Raw genomic sequence first — 15048 nt, forward strand, 5'->3', positions numbered from 1 at the left:
CGCATCTTACAGAAGAGAAAACAGGTTTATTCGCAGAGGTCAGGCGCCACGCCAAGGCCACTCATCTGGAAGGTAGCCGAGCTGGCACCTGAACGCCAGGGGGAATGGCTCCAGAGCCAGGTTTGAGGTTGGAGAGGCGACTCCGGCCCCCTCCGGGCGCCTCGCCGCTAGGTTCCTGGCGCTGGCGCAGTGCAGGTGCCCGAAGACTACCCCAGTCTGAGAGGGTGAAGTCCCCCTGGAGCTTCGGGGTGTGTTGGGCGCAGGCGGAGGCTGGGGCGGGGGCTCCCCTCAGGCATACTTGGACTAGCTGGGCCGTCCTGGGGCGGTGAGTGGCAGTCGTCTTCCCCAGATCCCCCAGACCCATCTAGGGTCCTGGCGACCCGCAGAAACACCGGGGCGGCCTGGGGCCGGGGGTCCGGGCTGAGGAAAAGGGCGAGAAGTGAGGCGGACCCAGAGCAGCAATAGGAGAAGAGAGAGGGGGAGGGGGAACGAGGGAAGGGGGCGGGGAGTCCTTCCTGGGACAGGAACCCAGGCCCCCCTTGGCTGAGCCGACCTGCAAAGCGATTCTGCAGATGGAAGGAATTAAGTGGGAGGGGGAGGGTCCTTCGATGATAGCGAGGAGAGGCAGGGAGATGTGTGTATGTGTGTGTGTGTGTGTGTGTGTGTGTGTGTGTGTGTGTACGCGCGGGCGTGTCTCTGGGCCTGAGAGGGGAAGGAGAGGGAGACACATCAGACTAGACGAAAGTAGAAAAGATGAGAGGCAGAGACAGAGACAGAGTCGGAGACAGATCCATAAAGACGACGAAACCGACAGACAACGAAACTGACAGACACAGGAGATGTTAGTCTGAGAGAAAGGAAGGTAGGAAAATAGGGGAAAAAACAGTGAAAATGAAATAATTGGAAAGGATTTGTAAAGAAAGAGAGACAGAAGAGAGCTGAGAGCAAGGCGAGACGGGATTGATCAGGCCCGGGCAGCACTGAGCTCCTGTAGGGTGGGGGAGCTGGGTTGGCCGCACGGAGGGGGCGGGGCCTGCTAGGGGGCCGCCCAATGGGCGGGCCCGCACCGTGCTACATATGTAGATGAGCTCTCTTTCCCCGCCCACCCCGCCCCCATCACTCTATATTCAATGAGACAGCCAATAGAGAGCGAGGACGGCTCCAGGAGGGGCGGGGCCTCGGAGAACCCCACCCCGGGAGCGGCCGCTGAAGGGGTCAGAATTGAGGCAGATAGCGGTTCGTGGGGCGGGGCGGGCGGATCGGAGGGGGCGGGCCCAAAAGTTTCCTGCCCAACTTTCGCTGCCTCCTTCCTCCGCCCGCGCGCTCTGCGGCTGCAGTTGGGGGGAGGCGGCGGCGGCGGCGGCGGCTGTGGGCTGAGCGCGGGGTGCAGGCGATCGCCGTCGGGGCTCGGGCGGCGGCAGTGGGCGCAGGCTCCCCGGTGCCCGCCCCTCCGCTCCGGGGGGGCGCGAGCGGGCGGCCGGGGGGGGGGCCGGCACCGTCGCCGCAAAATGAGCCTGCTGTCGGCCATCGACACGAGCGCCGCCTCGGTGTACCAGCCGGCCCAGCTGCTCAACTGGGTCTACCTGTCGCTGCAGGACACGCACCAGGCGAGCGCCTTCGATGCCTTCCGGCCCGAGCCGCCCGCCGGCGCCGCGCCCCCAGAGCTGGCCTTCGGCAAGGGCCGCCCAGAGCAGCTGGGCTCGCCCCTGCACTCCAGCTATCTCAACAGCTTCTTCCAGCTGCAGCGCGGAGAGGTGGGTGCCCCTGCGCGCCCCCGCCCTCAGTCGACCGTGCCGGGCCTTTTCGTATCTGCCCGGCTCTTCCTGGCCTGGCCCAGGCCCGGCTCCGTATTGCCCGGCCCTGCTTGGCTTGGCTTCGCTCAGCTCTGCCAAACTCGCCGCCCGAAGTCCCCGGGGCGCCGGGAGCGCGTCACCTCCCAGCTGAGCCCGGCCCGGAGCTGCTCAGGCGCGGGCGGGGCCCTCCTGCCCTCTCTCCCAGCCCGGGGCGCCCTGCTCCAAGGGGACTGGGGGGGCCCGGCTGGGAGGGTGGGTTCCGGATTCTCTCCAGACAGCCGGGGCGCGGCCTGTGCAGGGAGCCCCTTCCAAGTGTCCTTCCCACGCCCAACCCCATCCCCCTCTCGGCCACCGCTGGCTGGGACGGAGAGTGTGGATTCTGCTCTGAGTTCCTCCGGAGGGGCCTAAAATCTTTTCTCCTCCGACTTCGGTGGTTCCCGATCCGAAGGGCACCCTGGAGAGCAGTGACTAGCCCGGAGAATTTTTCTTCTCTTCTCACACAGGGACCCCCAGATACATCCTCCAGCCGCTCGCCCTCCCCCAGCCACATAGGAAGTGGTTTTTGAGGGCCTGACCCCACAGACTGCGCTGTCCCCCGCCCTCCCAGCCTGGAAGGAAATGAAAGGGAAATCCTCTTGAGCTCTTGGGAGGGGGGCTAGATAGGGGGAGAGGTTCCAGCTGCCCAGTGCCTTCTCCAGAAACCTGGGCCGGCTGCTGTTGCAAAGTCTGCCTGTTGGGTGGATTCAGTTACAGAATCGGAGGGGCAGTGCATCTTTCCCCAGCTAGATAAATACACAGATTGCCAGGACCTCCCAGCCCCTTTGAGAGGTCTTCAGAGCCTTTCCGAATACCACCCTCTCTGGCTTCAGCTGGACTCCTCCTGGGCCCCACTCCCACTTACTCCTGCCTCATTTGGGAACTGCAGACACCCTTCTGTGGCCTTCACTCACTCTCCTTCTGGCAGCTCTCTCTGCAAAAGTGCAGGGGGAAGGGGCAGGGGAGAGGACACACACGAGGGGCACCTTCTAGACCTGGGCACACCAATTAGTTTCGGGAGAGTCAGAACACTTGACAGTTTGTGGGAGAAGGCCTGTGTATACACCAGTGTGCTGGAGATGGAGGTGGGGAAGACAGAGGGTCGCCCTTTCTGGCCCCATAATGTGTTCCCCTCTGCCATTATTGACTAGGGGAGACATGGACATGTAAATCGCTGGCCTGAGGCCTAGAGATGGGCCAATGGCAGGCCAGCAGAGAGGAGGGCTGGTTGACCTGTGTTGGGCTAGTCAGGCATTGCTGGGGGAGATGAGTCTGGAAAGCACTCTTTGGTGCCAGGCGAGAGCATTTGTGTGCCAGAGCTCTTTGTAAACTGTAAAGCACTCTCTCCACGTGAGGAATTGTTCTTGGCTGGGAATCTTCTTTCTTGTAAGAGACTTTGCCGCCTCTTCAGGGAACGGCTTCTGTGACCAGGGGCTTTGCAGGACGGTGCCTGGGTCTTGTCGGTTGTTTGTTCTCTTACCAAACATTTGTTGAGCTCTGTGTGGCCCCCTGGGGATTCTGCCAGAGTCTCGCGGGAGCCCCAGATTAGAAGACAGACCCATGTGAAGGGTGGGTGGTTTCATGGGGGTCCTGTGGGAGCTCAAAGGCAGGAGGGTGACCACGACTCACGGGTCAAGTCAGAGTCCCCTAATCAGCCTCTACTGGCTTCCCTCTGTTCCCACCCTACGGTGGCTTTGTTCCACCATGTGGGTCTCTGCTAAGATGGCCTGGGAGTTTGGGGCCATCAGGAGTCCCCTGTGGGGGTAGGCTGTTGTGCCTCCTCTTGGAAATTTCTGGCATCCAGGATCCCACCCAAGTCTCAGTGAGACCTGCCTTTTGTCACTTCACTGCTGTTTACCTCGATGTCCTCATGAAGAGGCACATTCCTTTGCTGGGGCCACTGTAGAAGGAGCTGGTAAAGGTTATCTAGAGCGGTGGTGGAAGAAAGTCTCTCACGATCTGACTTTGGAGGAACCCTCGTCTCTGTCTGGGCCTCAGTTTACCTATCTGTAAAATGTAGTCTCTGCTCTCCCCCAGGGTGATGTGTATGGGATTTGAGAGCTGTACAGGAGAGGATGTGCCTACAGACAGGCTGGGTTAGGGAGGTAAGAGGGGCTTCCTTGCAGGGGCTGGAGGGCTGGGCCTGTTGACTTCCGGAAGGCTCTCTTGGCTTCAGACTCACTCGCTCTCACCCCCCACCCGCTTTGCCTCCTAAACCCTCTTGAAGCCCCAGCTGTGCTCCTGGGGACAGGCCTTTCCTGTGTCCAGGGCTTAGCTGGTGACCTAATATGGCTCCAGAATAGCAACTGGTTGAGAGAACAAGAAAAAATACCCCCCACCTGAATGCCACCAAGGGGCTTGTTGGGCAGGAAGCAAGTCGTGTGTGGGCTGGAGGGGACTCTACGAAGGGACCCAGGGGCCCAGGAGCGTCGCCATTCTGTGCAAAGCCTGGCAGGCCTGGTGGCAGTGCCTGCGGATGTGACTTGCATGCTGACCGCTGACCACGGCCTGTCTGCACCGGTCCCTGTGCCAAGGGCCCACCCCCTCCTGCACCACCCCAGGCTGCTCCCACCACAATAGCAAAACACCATGAATGCAGCTGGGCTTTGGGCGGGGGGAGGTGTGAGGACATGGGGGCACAGAAGCCCATTGTGCCCCGGAACCTCAGCTCTGGAAGCTGAAGAAAAGCCAAGGGTTCTGAGTGGAGCACTGGCCCTGGGAGCAGAGGGGGGATGGCAGAGTTCACGGGCGAAGTGCAGGAGCGGACCCCAGGAGGCGACTCGGATGCCTGTGGGGACCCCTCGGCTTCTCAGTCTGTGGTAAGGCTGCCAGGCCGAAGCACACACAGGTACTCGGCGCAGTTTTTTAAAAGGCCTCTGGGTCTAGAAACCGGGCCCTGTGAACCCCTGTTTCAACCCCTGATCTGTGGCAACAACTATATGTCTTTGGAGGGAAACTTGTGAGGCCCTTGGCTAAGGAAGCCAGATCTTAGAGGGAGTGGGGGGTGGGTGGCTTGGGGGGGGGGGTCTTCCCTGCCAGGCTTTGTTTGGAATTTAAATTCACAGCAGTGTGGGGACTGTGAGACTCCACCTCCAGAAAAGTAGAGTTACCCCATGTTGAGCATTAGCTCTCAGGAACCTCAGAGGGATGCCGAGAGCCCCTCCCGGGTAGTCCCTGTACCCCCTCAAAGGAGATGTAGCTGTCCCACTCCAGGTCAGATGCTTAAGGCAACTGTTTTCCTTCCCTCTTCCTCCAGGGCCAGATGTGGCTTGAAGATGTGGCCCTACTGTCAAGTGATACTTTGTGGAGGTTGAGGGAAGGGCTTTGGGGTCAGATACATTTGGGAAACATAGCATACTGTCCTTCCCTTGGAAACACACCATGCTAACACAGTAAAGGCTCTGAGAAGTCCTGCAGTACAAAACCTGCTAACCTTTCTTCTTCAGCCCAACATTTTGCATACCTATTTGACTGGATCACATTTTTGGCACAGAACACGTGCCAGGGTTCTGAACATCTCCAGGCTCAGAGAATGCTCTGTCAAAGCAGACCTCTTTCTTCAAACCGTAGGAGGCTCTTCCTGGAGCTGTTAACCCAGTTGCCCTCCTGGGTCCCAGTACTATCTTCTGTAGCACTGAGGACACCCTCCTCTTTGCAGCTCTGGTCTCATTGGAGATTTGAGAACAGCAGCAAAGGTCTCATGAGGCTTCCCAGACAGGGCTTCAGGCTCCGGCACACACAGGGTTGTTAGAAGCCATAGAGGGGTGACCACAGTGTCCTGCTTTAAAAGGTTCCCAGGTATTAGGGACTGTGCTCTCTCCAGGTGCGGCTGAGCTGAGAGGCTACCTGGAAGTGTAGAACAAAGCCACCTATCTATCGAGGGTGGGAGTCTGCCTCGCTGGGGCTGAGTGGGCTTCAGGAACTGAAATTTGTTCCCAGCAGCCTTTGTGGTCTGTGTGGGGTGGTGGGGGGCAGCCCCAGGGCCTGGGAGGAATGGCCATTCCAACCCAGCTGGGAGCTTGGGAGGATGCCCAGCTCCCTCTGGCCAGCCCTGGAAAGCTGAGCTCTGAGTCAGGCAAGGGGGACCATCGTTCGAGGGCCTGTTGGCTGAGGTGGTCTGACCCTCCCTCCATCAAATTAAGTTGACTGGGCGGGCCTAGACTCAGAGGGGAGACCACACCTCGTGGACCGTCTGAGTCAGGTGGGAGGGAGGAAAGCAGGCAGCATTAGTAATAAGGAATCAGCAGCGGCCGAGAGCCAGGCACTGTCAGCACCAAGAGAAGGGCCCCGTGGAGAAGGCGGCCCTCGAGTAGCGTCTCTTACTCTTGGTGGTGCTTTATTCTTGGCATCTTTTTCTTCGTGGCTCCCATTTTACAGAAGAGAAAACAGGCCTGGCAAGTCACCCAGCGAGACAGTGGCAGAGCTAGATCCAGCAGTCTTCTCCATCCCAACTACAGTCATCTCTGTGGCTCGTCCAGCTGGTGCAGTTGGCTTTCGCCTGGATCATTCACTGGACGCCAGTGCAGGGTGTTCTGTCAAGCCTCAGTGTCTTGGATGTTTTGTCCCCGATCTCAAGCCTTCTGAGGAGTGATAGGCATTGGTCATGGGTTCTGGGTTTCCTGTCATGTCCTTGCTCCAGGATGGGGCTCTGTGGGATGTGAGTCCAATGGTGGCCTGGCTTGGGAGAGGCAAAGGAGATGGACACTGAGCACTTCCTAGCACTCCTGTCTCACAGCATCCACTGTGTGCCGCAAACCCATTGTGCAGATGGGGAAACTAAGGCTCTTCAAGAGGAGGAAGATAGAGTTAGGGACATCTCAGGATGCTTGGTCTGTCATATAAGTGTGTGTGTGCACATGTGTGTATGTGTATGTGTGTATGGTGGTGATGTATAATCTTTTTATTCATTTATTTGTTTATTTTTGGCTGTGTCAGGTCTTAGTTGCAGCATGCGGGATCTTTTTTTTTGCGGTACGCCGGCCTCTCACCGCTGCGGCCTCTCCCGTTGCGGAGCACAGGCCCCGGACGCGCAGGCCCAGTGGCCACGACTCACGGGCTCAGCCGCTCCACGGCACGCGGGATCTTCCCGGATCGGGGCACGAACCCGTGTCCCCTGCATCGACAGGTGGATTCCCAACCACTGCGCCACCAGGGAAGCCCAGCACGCGGGATCTTTTTTTGCAGTGTGCGGGCTCTTCGTTGTGGCCCTCGGGCTTCTCTCTAGTTGTGGCGCACAGGCTTCTCTCTAGTCGTGGTGCGTGGGCTCAGTAGTTGTGGCATGTGCGGGCTTATTTGCCCCGTGGCATGCGGGATCTTAGTTCCCTGACCAGGGATCGAACCCGCGTCCCCTACCTTGGAAGGCAGATTCTTAAAAACCGGACCACCAGGGAAGTCCCAGGTGTTGTATAATCTTTCTTCTGTCCTTCTCTGGCCATACTGGTCCACTTGAGGTTTCTGAAAACAACAAGCACTCCCGTTCCTCTAAGCTTTTGCACTTGCTGTTGCTGCTACTGCTTCTAATGGTATTGACTGTCCCTGTATAACTGACAGATTCCAGCTTACTTCTTTATGACACCAGTGGATGTCTCTTCTCCGAAGGCTTTACCTGGCTGTCATGGGGAGCACACCTCCCTCCAGCTTCCGTGTCCCATGACAGATGAGTGGTACATCCTTCTGGTAAAGCATGTCTTAACAATCGGTATTTCTGTGAAATATGTGTCTGTCTCCATAGCTACATTTCAACACTGAGAATAGGAATCCTGTCTTTTTCCACTTCATAATCACAGCATCTGATGCTTAGTCAGTGCCTGGGACAGACTAGGTGCTCAGTTAACATTCACTAGGTGGATGGGTGGATGGATGACTTGGACTCTCTCCTCCTCTTCCTTCCCCAGACTTGTGACTATTGTGAATGCTTTCCTAGTCTTTTAGCCTCTTGTTTTATTGCACAGAAGAAGTGTTTATGGATTGCTTGATAAATTTTAAAGAGCTGACCTGGGAATCATGAAACCCTATCCCTAGAGATAGGGTCCCAGCAGAAGCTGGTAGGTGTGCTAACAGCTCTTGGCCTTCTTTGGCTATGGACCTCTTTGAGAACCTGAAAGCAGCTCGAATTCCTCTCCTCAGTGCCATGCACATAGCACACAAGTGCGTGCACACGCAGAACTCGCATTTGCATGTAATTTCAAGGGGATCATGTCAACAGTGGATCCCAAATCCAGGCCCCCTACTGTAGAAGCTGCCAGCCTCAGTGGCACCCCAGACTGGCTAAATCTTAGGGACCTCTAGTCCTCGAGGTCTTGGATCCATGCTTTCTGCTTTGATGTAGTGAATATATTCTAGAAGCGAGGGGCAGCCTGGTCCCCAGCGCTTATGCCGTAGCTGGGCAGCAGGCACGTGGTTGTGACATGTGAACGCCTACCGAGTGAGTGGTGACCTGGGGGGAGCAGGAGGGACTGAGTGGGGATGCAGAGCCTCCCCTGTGTCTGTTCTGCTCTGTCCTGCTGCCACTGTGCTCCTGCGTCCCCTGGTCCTTTCTCTCCCCATTTCTCTCTCCCAACTCCCCCTACCAAGGAGAGCACAGCCTGCTTATTAAAATCTGAATCTCCCATCAAGCTCTGGCTGTGTCCAGGGAATTGTGTTTTGCATGCCCTGGGTGAATGGGCCTCTAGGAGGCAATGGTGCCCTTGGGGGTCCGGAGTGGGGGGATTGCCACCTCTGTCACGGTCGACCCTGCCACCTTCTTGGCCCACAGGTCAGCTTTGGACCTTGGAAACAGGAGCAGAGCTGGGGTCTGACTGTGGCTAGGGAAACCCTCGGTCCAGGTGTGGCTTCACTCTCCCATCGGCCAGCTCCAGCCTTGACAATGGCTGTCTCCTTCTGTCCCTGAGCCCAGCCCACATCCGCCCCTGCTTGTGTGTATAGGATGTGTTTGTGTTTGACCCTGCGGGCCGGAGCCCCAGTTAGACCCCAGCGGGTAGAAGAAGTGCAGATCTCTTTGGAGAAGGGGTAGACTCATTTGTGAGATGAATGGTTTCTTGTCCCAAAGAGGGGAGTGTGGGTGTGTATGTGTGTGCATGTGTGTGTGCGCGTGCGCGTGTCTGTGTGTGTGTATGGGGGTGGCTTTTGGGGATAAGAAAGCAGTTGTTCAGCTGATGAAAGAGCCCCCACAGAGCTGAGACTGGGACCAGAGAATTCCTCCTCCAGGGCCGTCTCAGGCCCAGGGGCCGCAGGACTCAGCATTTGCTTTGGACAGACCTCCTCGGACGCTGCCCACTGCCCCTGCCATGACCTTCCCTGCCGGGCTGCTCCCGCCTCTGCCTGCTGTCCCTCTTCTCTTCTTGCACCCATCGCTTCTCCCTCTGGTCTGCTCTCGGAAGCTTCTGCCCACCTGCCCTAACTCCTGCCTCCCCCCTCCCACTGTGCCCTGTTTCTGTCCTGGGGGGGCAGCCAAGGGGGAGCACATCTTGTCAGGTTGAGTCAGCCCTGGAAATCTCCACTTGTGTATCCCAAACCCCTCAACAGAACCACCAACCCCGGGGCCCAAGCCCTCAAGCAGCCCAGAGAAGCTGGTGTCTCATCTTGCCAGGGCTGAGGGGCTTCTGTGCCAAGGAGGATGGTCCACGCCAGGTGTTTTACTCTGGGTCCCCTTCCCGTAGGGGAAGCCAAGCCTTGGAGGCCATTCGGGGGCTGAAATACAACAGGCCAACAGATCTGGGTGTGACTCTCCTCTCAGCCACATGCTGGCTCTGTTTCCTTGGGCAAGTTACACAGCCTCGCTGAGCCTCAGTTTCCAGTTCTATAAAATAGGACCAATAATGCCCATCCAGAGTGTTCTTGTCAGGGATGAGACTAAGAAAGGGAAGGGATCCAGTCAAGTATCTAACACAAGTAGGGTGAGAATAAACTGTAGTATCTTCCCATCTAACTTTCTCCAACAGCCAAGCCAGAACCTTGGAGGAGTTCCAGCAATGGACAGGAATCTGATGCTTTGTTCCCCACATGTGGCATAAGGATCCCACGCTTCCTACTAGCTGCTGGGGTCGCTGACCCAGGGAGGAAGGAGGGGTGGTTTCTTCCCCCAGGCTGGTGATTTGGGCCCAGATTACCCAGAGCCACACACTAGTGGGGCTGCCCACAACCACTGGCCAGAGCAGCTACATCTGAGGTGAAATCACCCTCAGCCTTAGTCCGTGGGAACTCATCTGTCAAGTGGAGCTCCCTTCCCACCTGTGATCATTGCACACAGGACAGTCATGGGCGTAGGGGACACCAGGGGCAACGGAGGGTTGCAGAATCTTTGCCTTGGGGGATGTCTAGCCTTGTGGAGAGATGAGGAGGTATCACCGTGTAAAGAGGTTAGAGAGAGACATCAGAGCCCCTTCAGGCAAGGGCAGGGGAGTCACAGGGTGGTCCCCACCCCAGCCTACAGCACAGGGCTATGGCCGGGAGGTCAGGAGGCCCCTGGAGGGGGCTGGGGACTCTGTGGCCAGTGGGGCCTCAGTAGCACCTGAACCTGTGCTTTTCACACCGTCCCTTGGCGCCCAGGCCTGAGAAAGAAGAAGGGGTGGGTTCAAGGCCACACCACTAGAGTTAGAGCCATGGCCAAGAGCCCGGTCCTGCAGGGGTTTGGACCCAGAGTGGGCATCCCAGGGGTGGACAGCAAGTGCAGGCCTGGAGGGAAAAGAGCGGTTGCGGGTGGGACAGTAAGGGGAGCAGCTTCGTTGTTGCAGAGTTAGGGGCTGACTGACGAAGGGGAGCCCTGCCCAGCCTTGCCCTCCAGCCACAGACGGCAGGACTTGGGAGAGGTGGCGACGTCGTGGATGAAGTGCCTTCTGTGGACCAGGCTCTGGGGGCATCTTTCAGTACCTGGAGTCTGGACCTTGAAGAAGCAGGCTGGCAGAGGTCATCAAGTGTGCACTCCTCCCCTGGTCCGTGTTACATTTTACACGTGGGAAACCCAAAAGGCCAGGGCCCTGGCTCCACAGACAGAGGGAGGGAGCTCTGTGTGTCCTGGCCTCTGCTCTGGCCGGTCCCCACAGGCCGTGGAAATGTCCGAGAGACCAACTTGCCTTTCACCTCCATGGCCCGAGCTCCTTGGAGCTTTGGAGAGGAAATAGCTTGCTGCCCTACCTGCCCGCCCAGCCGGCCGGCAAGCAGGACTCCTGGCCCTTAGGCCTGGCTGTGTGCTCTGGTCTGTGCCCCCGGGCCTCGCTGGGCCTCAGTTTCTCCATTGTAACTTGAGAGTGAGGTTGGGTCAGTTGACTGTTCCTCCTTTCGTCCTTTCGTGGTGTCGTCTTGAATGGTGGCGGGGGGAAGGGAGCTGGAGCGCCCGTGAGGGCCAGGCCGGAGCACACTGGTCGGCGATGAGGGGAGCTCTGGCCTCGCTTCTCTGACCCGCAGCTGCCTGTGTGACCCTCCTGAGGGGCAAAGCTGTGCCATCTGAGGCTATGGGGGGGATGTCAAGCTGCCGGGGAGAGGACAGCCTGCTCGGAGGCCTCTGGCTGCCCAGGGATACCCACGGGGCCACCGTGGGCAGGGGTGTGTGGCCACAAGATGGGGGAGAGGTTTTTTCAGGGTGTAATTAGTTCTCTTCTGGCTCCCACCAAACTTCCCCTTCCTCTTGACAAGTTGCTGCCAAAACAGCCCTGATTCCTGTGGACTTGCTTCAATCTTATCCAGGAAAAAAAAAAAAAAAAAAAAAGAAAAGAAAAGAGAAAAAAAATAAGAGGGTTGTTATTTGTGAAGTTGCATTTCCCAGCCATGAGGGTGAGTCACACCCTTTGGAGCTTCAAGTTTCTTGTTTGGATGAACTTTTCTCTGGGAGGCTGGGGCGATACTGCCCTCCCCCAGACCAGTTCTGGTGGGGAGAGGTCTAGAGACAAGCCAAGGAGAGACCTTGATAGCTGGAAAGTCCAGGTGCTCCCAAGGCCAGGTAGGGCCGGACAGGTTGTACCTGAGCTGCCCCAGGGGAGGTTTAAAATGCAGACTTGGGCTTCGGGGAGTTAGTGTTTAACAGGGACAGAGTTTCAGTTTGGAATAAAGAAAAATTTCTGGAGATGGGTTCTGGTGAGGGTTGTGCGATAAAGTGTGTGAATGTCCTTAATGCCACTGAACTGCACACTTAAAAATTGTTAGAAGGGTAGGTTTTATGTAATGGATATTTTACTGCAATGAAACAATGCAGTAGATTTGGGGTCCTTATTCCTAGGTGGCTGCTTTGGTAGGTCTGAGGTGGGACCCAGAAAACTGTATTTGTTAAAAGTGTCCCAGGCCATTCAATACAAGGTTGGACACACTCATCTAATCTGTAGAATGGGGACAGTGGCTCCTAGGGCTGTGGTGAGCGTCAGCTATCTTAACATGTGTAAAGTTTCCAGCACCAGGGACATTCAAGTGCTTGGTATATGTTACTATTATCATCTAATCCCACTTCCTTTGGGACCTTCCCCACATCCTTTAAGGTTGTCCAGTCTTGGCTCGCATACCTCCAGGGATGGGGGACCCTCTGCCTTTCAGGATGGACCATCTGGGGCTATCTGAGAGCTGGAGAGTTGCCCTGAGACTTGATGCAGTTTTGTGTGGGATCTTTCACAGTAGCCCTGGGCAGTGGTAGAGCAGAAATGGTCATTAGGACCCTCTGAGTTCAATGCCCAGTCACTGCAAACTGACTGTGTGTTGGGCCTGGCTGCCCTGGATGTGGTGTCTCTGTCTTTCCTTCCAGATCCCAGGCTGTGGTCTAAACCTACATGGGAGAGAACAGAGGCCCAGAGAGGGAAAGGGCTGGCCCAGGGTCACATAGCAGGGTGTTCAGGGAGCCAAGAAGAGTGACGGCTGTGTCCTCTAGGGAGGAGTGCCGGACCCCCCAGAGGCGTACATGTGTGGGGGTGGGATCTGTCCTGGTTGGACGAGGGGTGTCTGATCCCCTGGGGCCAGCTCTCAGCTCACCTCCCTGCCTTCCCACACTGAGGGGACACAGAAAGCACTGTCCCTACCCTGGGCTCCTTCTGCCCCATCTTTGTAAGGGAGCCTGAGGCAACTTCCTCTCGGTGGCTCTCCTCCCCTGTGAGCCTGGGGACCCCCAAGAACAAGGCTGTGTTGTCTCTCCAACAAGTCTCCCCAGGGTCTGTAGTTCACTGCTGGGGTTCTTGGACACCTTAGCTGGGGCCAGGTGTGCCCAAGCCCCATGCCCAGGTATGTCATCAGCCTCCTGGGGAAGCTGCCTCTTTCCAGCCTTGGCCTGGCCCCAGGAGAGGGGCCCACGGCCATTCCCTGCCAGCCTCACCGCAGGCCCCACCTTTGCTAAATTCCAGTGTGCCCGGCCGCCCAGAGCCCGTGACTCCTATAAATAGAAGCTGTATACACCAGGAGGGGGCCTGGGCCACGTCTACTTTGAAGCCAGGCAAGACATCTGGTTCCTGTCAACTGGAGGTGGGAGAGGTGAGAGAGGTGGGCCACTTCCTCCCCGGGCTTCCAGAGAGCTGGCCTGGGCCGGGACAAGGGCTCCCCGGAACACAGTGTGCACAGGCCTGGGGCTGTAGGAGACCAGGCAAAATGCTGCACTTCAGTCTCCTCTTCTGTACTGTGGAAACAATGCTGCGAGCTGATGTCTCAAGTCACCCCACTAGGACGTGGCAGAGCCCCGGCTCTAACAGGTTGCTTTGTGCCGTACGTCTTACCCCTGGCAGTGTGTAGAGAGCTATGATCATTGTCATCACCATCCCCATATACTGAGTGCTTCCTCAGGGCCCGGCAGGAAATAAAGGGCTTTACATTCTTGGCCTCACGTTAGCCTCATAGAAACCCTTGGAGGTAGCTATCGTTATTCCCATTTACCGGATGGGGCCACTGAGGCCCCGCGTGGCTAACTGGCTTGTCCTCGGATGGACAACTAGAGGTAGGACTTGAATGCAGCCTCCAGGAAGCTGGAGCCCTCAGGCGGCTGAAGGGTCACTATGAATTCGTGTGTGTGCGTGTGCGTGTGCGTGTGTGTGTACGGGCCTGTGGAGGTTCCCAGGAGGCCACAGCGCCGTAAGTGGCCAGGCCTCCAGAGCCCTCACAGCCTCTGTCCCCTGCAGGCGCTGAGCAGCAGCGTGTACAAGAGCGCCTCGCCCTACGGCTCCCTCAACAACATCGCCGATGGCCTCAGCTCCCTCACCGAGCACTTCTCCGAGCTGACCCTCACCTCTGAGACCCGCAAGCCCAGCAAGCGGCCCCCGCCCAACTACCTGTGCCACCTGTGCTTCAACAAAGGACACTACATCAAGGACTGCCCCCAGGTAAGGCAGCCCGGCCCGGTGGGGCTCAGGGCCCCTGCTGACCTGGGAGCCCTGTGTCCCCCCAGGGCCCCTTCCGCGAGCGCCTGGCCCCGGGGCTGCTGGTCGCCACCCTTTTGTCCCCTCTGGTTTTTCTGAGGCAGGCTGGCTGGTATGGATGGGACAGAGCCCCCAGCTTGGTGCTGCGCTGGCCGGTCAGCAATCTGGGTGGGGGACCCCAGAATGAGGTTCTGGGCCTTCGAGTCCCCCCAGTCGTCCTGCCGAGGTGGGTCCTGTTACCGTGGGGCAGGAGGGGGCCAGCAGCATCTTCACGGCTCTCCCGAGAGCCCGCCGCCTCCCGCTCACAGGGAAGGAATGTGGGCTCTGGGCCAGGGATCCAGATGTGCGCCCCCCTCCCCCAGGCCCCCGCCTCTGCCTCCTCTGCAGCCTGCTCCCGTGAGGGGGAGGGGGCACCCTGCCCGCGCCCTGTGTCCCCGGGATAGGTCTAGGTGAAGGCCTCGGGCACCGTGGGCTGAGTGTCGCTCCCTTGGGGTGGGAAGGGGGTTGGGAGACCAAGGCTTCAGGAGCAGCCCCGTCTCTCACCCGGTGCTTTGCCACGACAGGGTGGGGGTCCGGGGGGCAGACCCCACTCACCAGGCGACCCTGACTCTCTGACCGACATGGCTTTGGAATCCTGGGGAGAGAGAGGTTAAGAGTTGTGTTAAACACCATACGAGATTATCAGTGATTTTTTTCTCCCTATTGTTTTTTCATACTTTCCACTGTTTTTAGAACGTGGTACTACTTTTATTTTGTACGTGTAATGGAAATGGAATCCTGGAAACTCAGAAAATCCGTGTAGTCTTGCCCTCCAGATGTTGGCAGCCGAGGGTGTGGCTGGGCAGGGCTGGGTCCCTCCAGGACCGGCGGGAGGTCGAGGTGCGATTGCCAATCACCGCTCTTCT

At 57.9% G+C, this 15048-nt stretch overlaps 1 protein-coding gene across 1 annotated transcript in view; it reads left to right on the forward strand.

The window, feature by feature from the left end:
* Window positions 1-1306: 1306 nt before the first annotated feature.
* The window catches only part of ZCCHC24 (zinc finger CCHC-type containing 24), a 61903-nt gene continuing 48161 nt past the window's right edge, over window positions 1307-15048 (forward strand). The window contains exons 1-2 of the mRNA XM_079901049.1: window positions 1307-1754; window positions 13907-14107. Of these exons, the coding sequence (XP_079757175.1) occupies window positions 1509-1754; window positions 13907-14107 (447 nt within the window). The 5' untranslated portion in view covers window positions 1307-1508. The remainder of the gene's footprint in view (window positions 1755-13906; window positions 14108-15048) is intronic.

This window comes from Stenella coeruleoalba, assembly GCF_951394435.1.
Source record: "Stenella coeruleoalba genome assembly, chromosome: 16".
In the NCBI taxonomy this organism is placed as follows: Eukaryota; Metazoa; Chordata; class Mammalia; order Artiodactyla; family Delphinidae; genus Stenella; species Stenella coeruleoalba.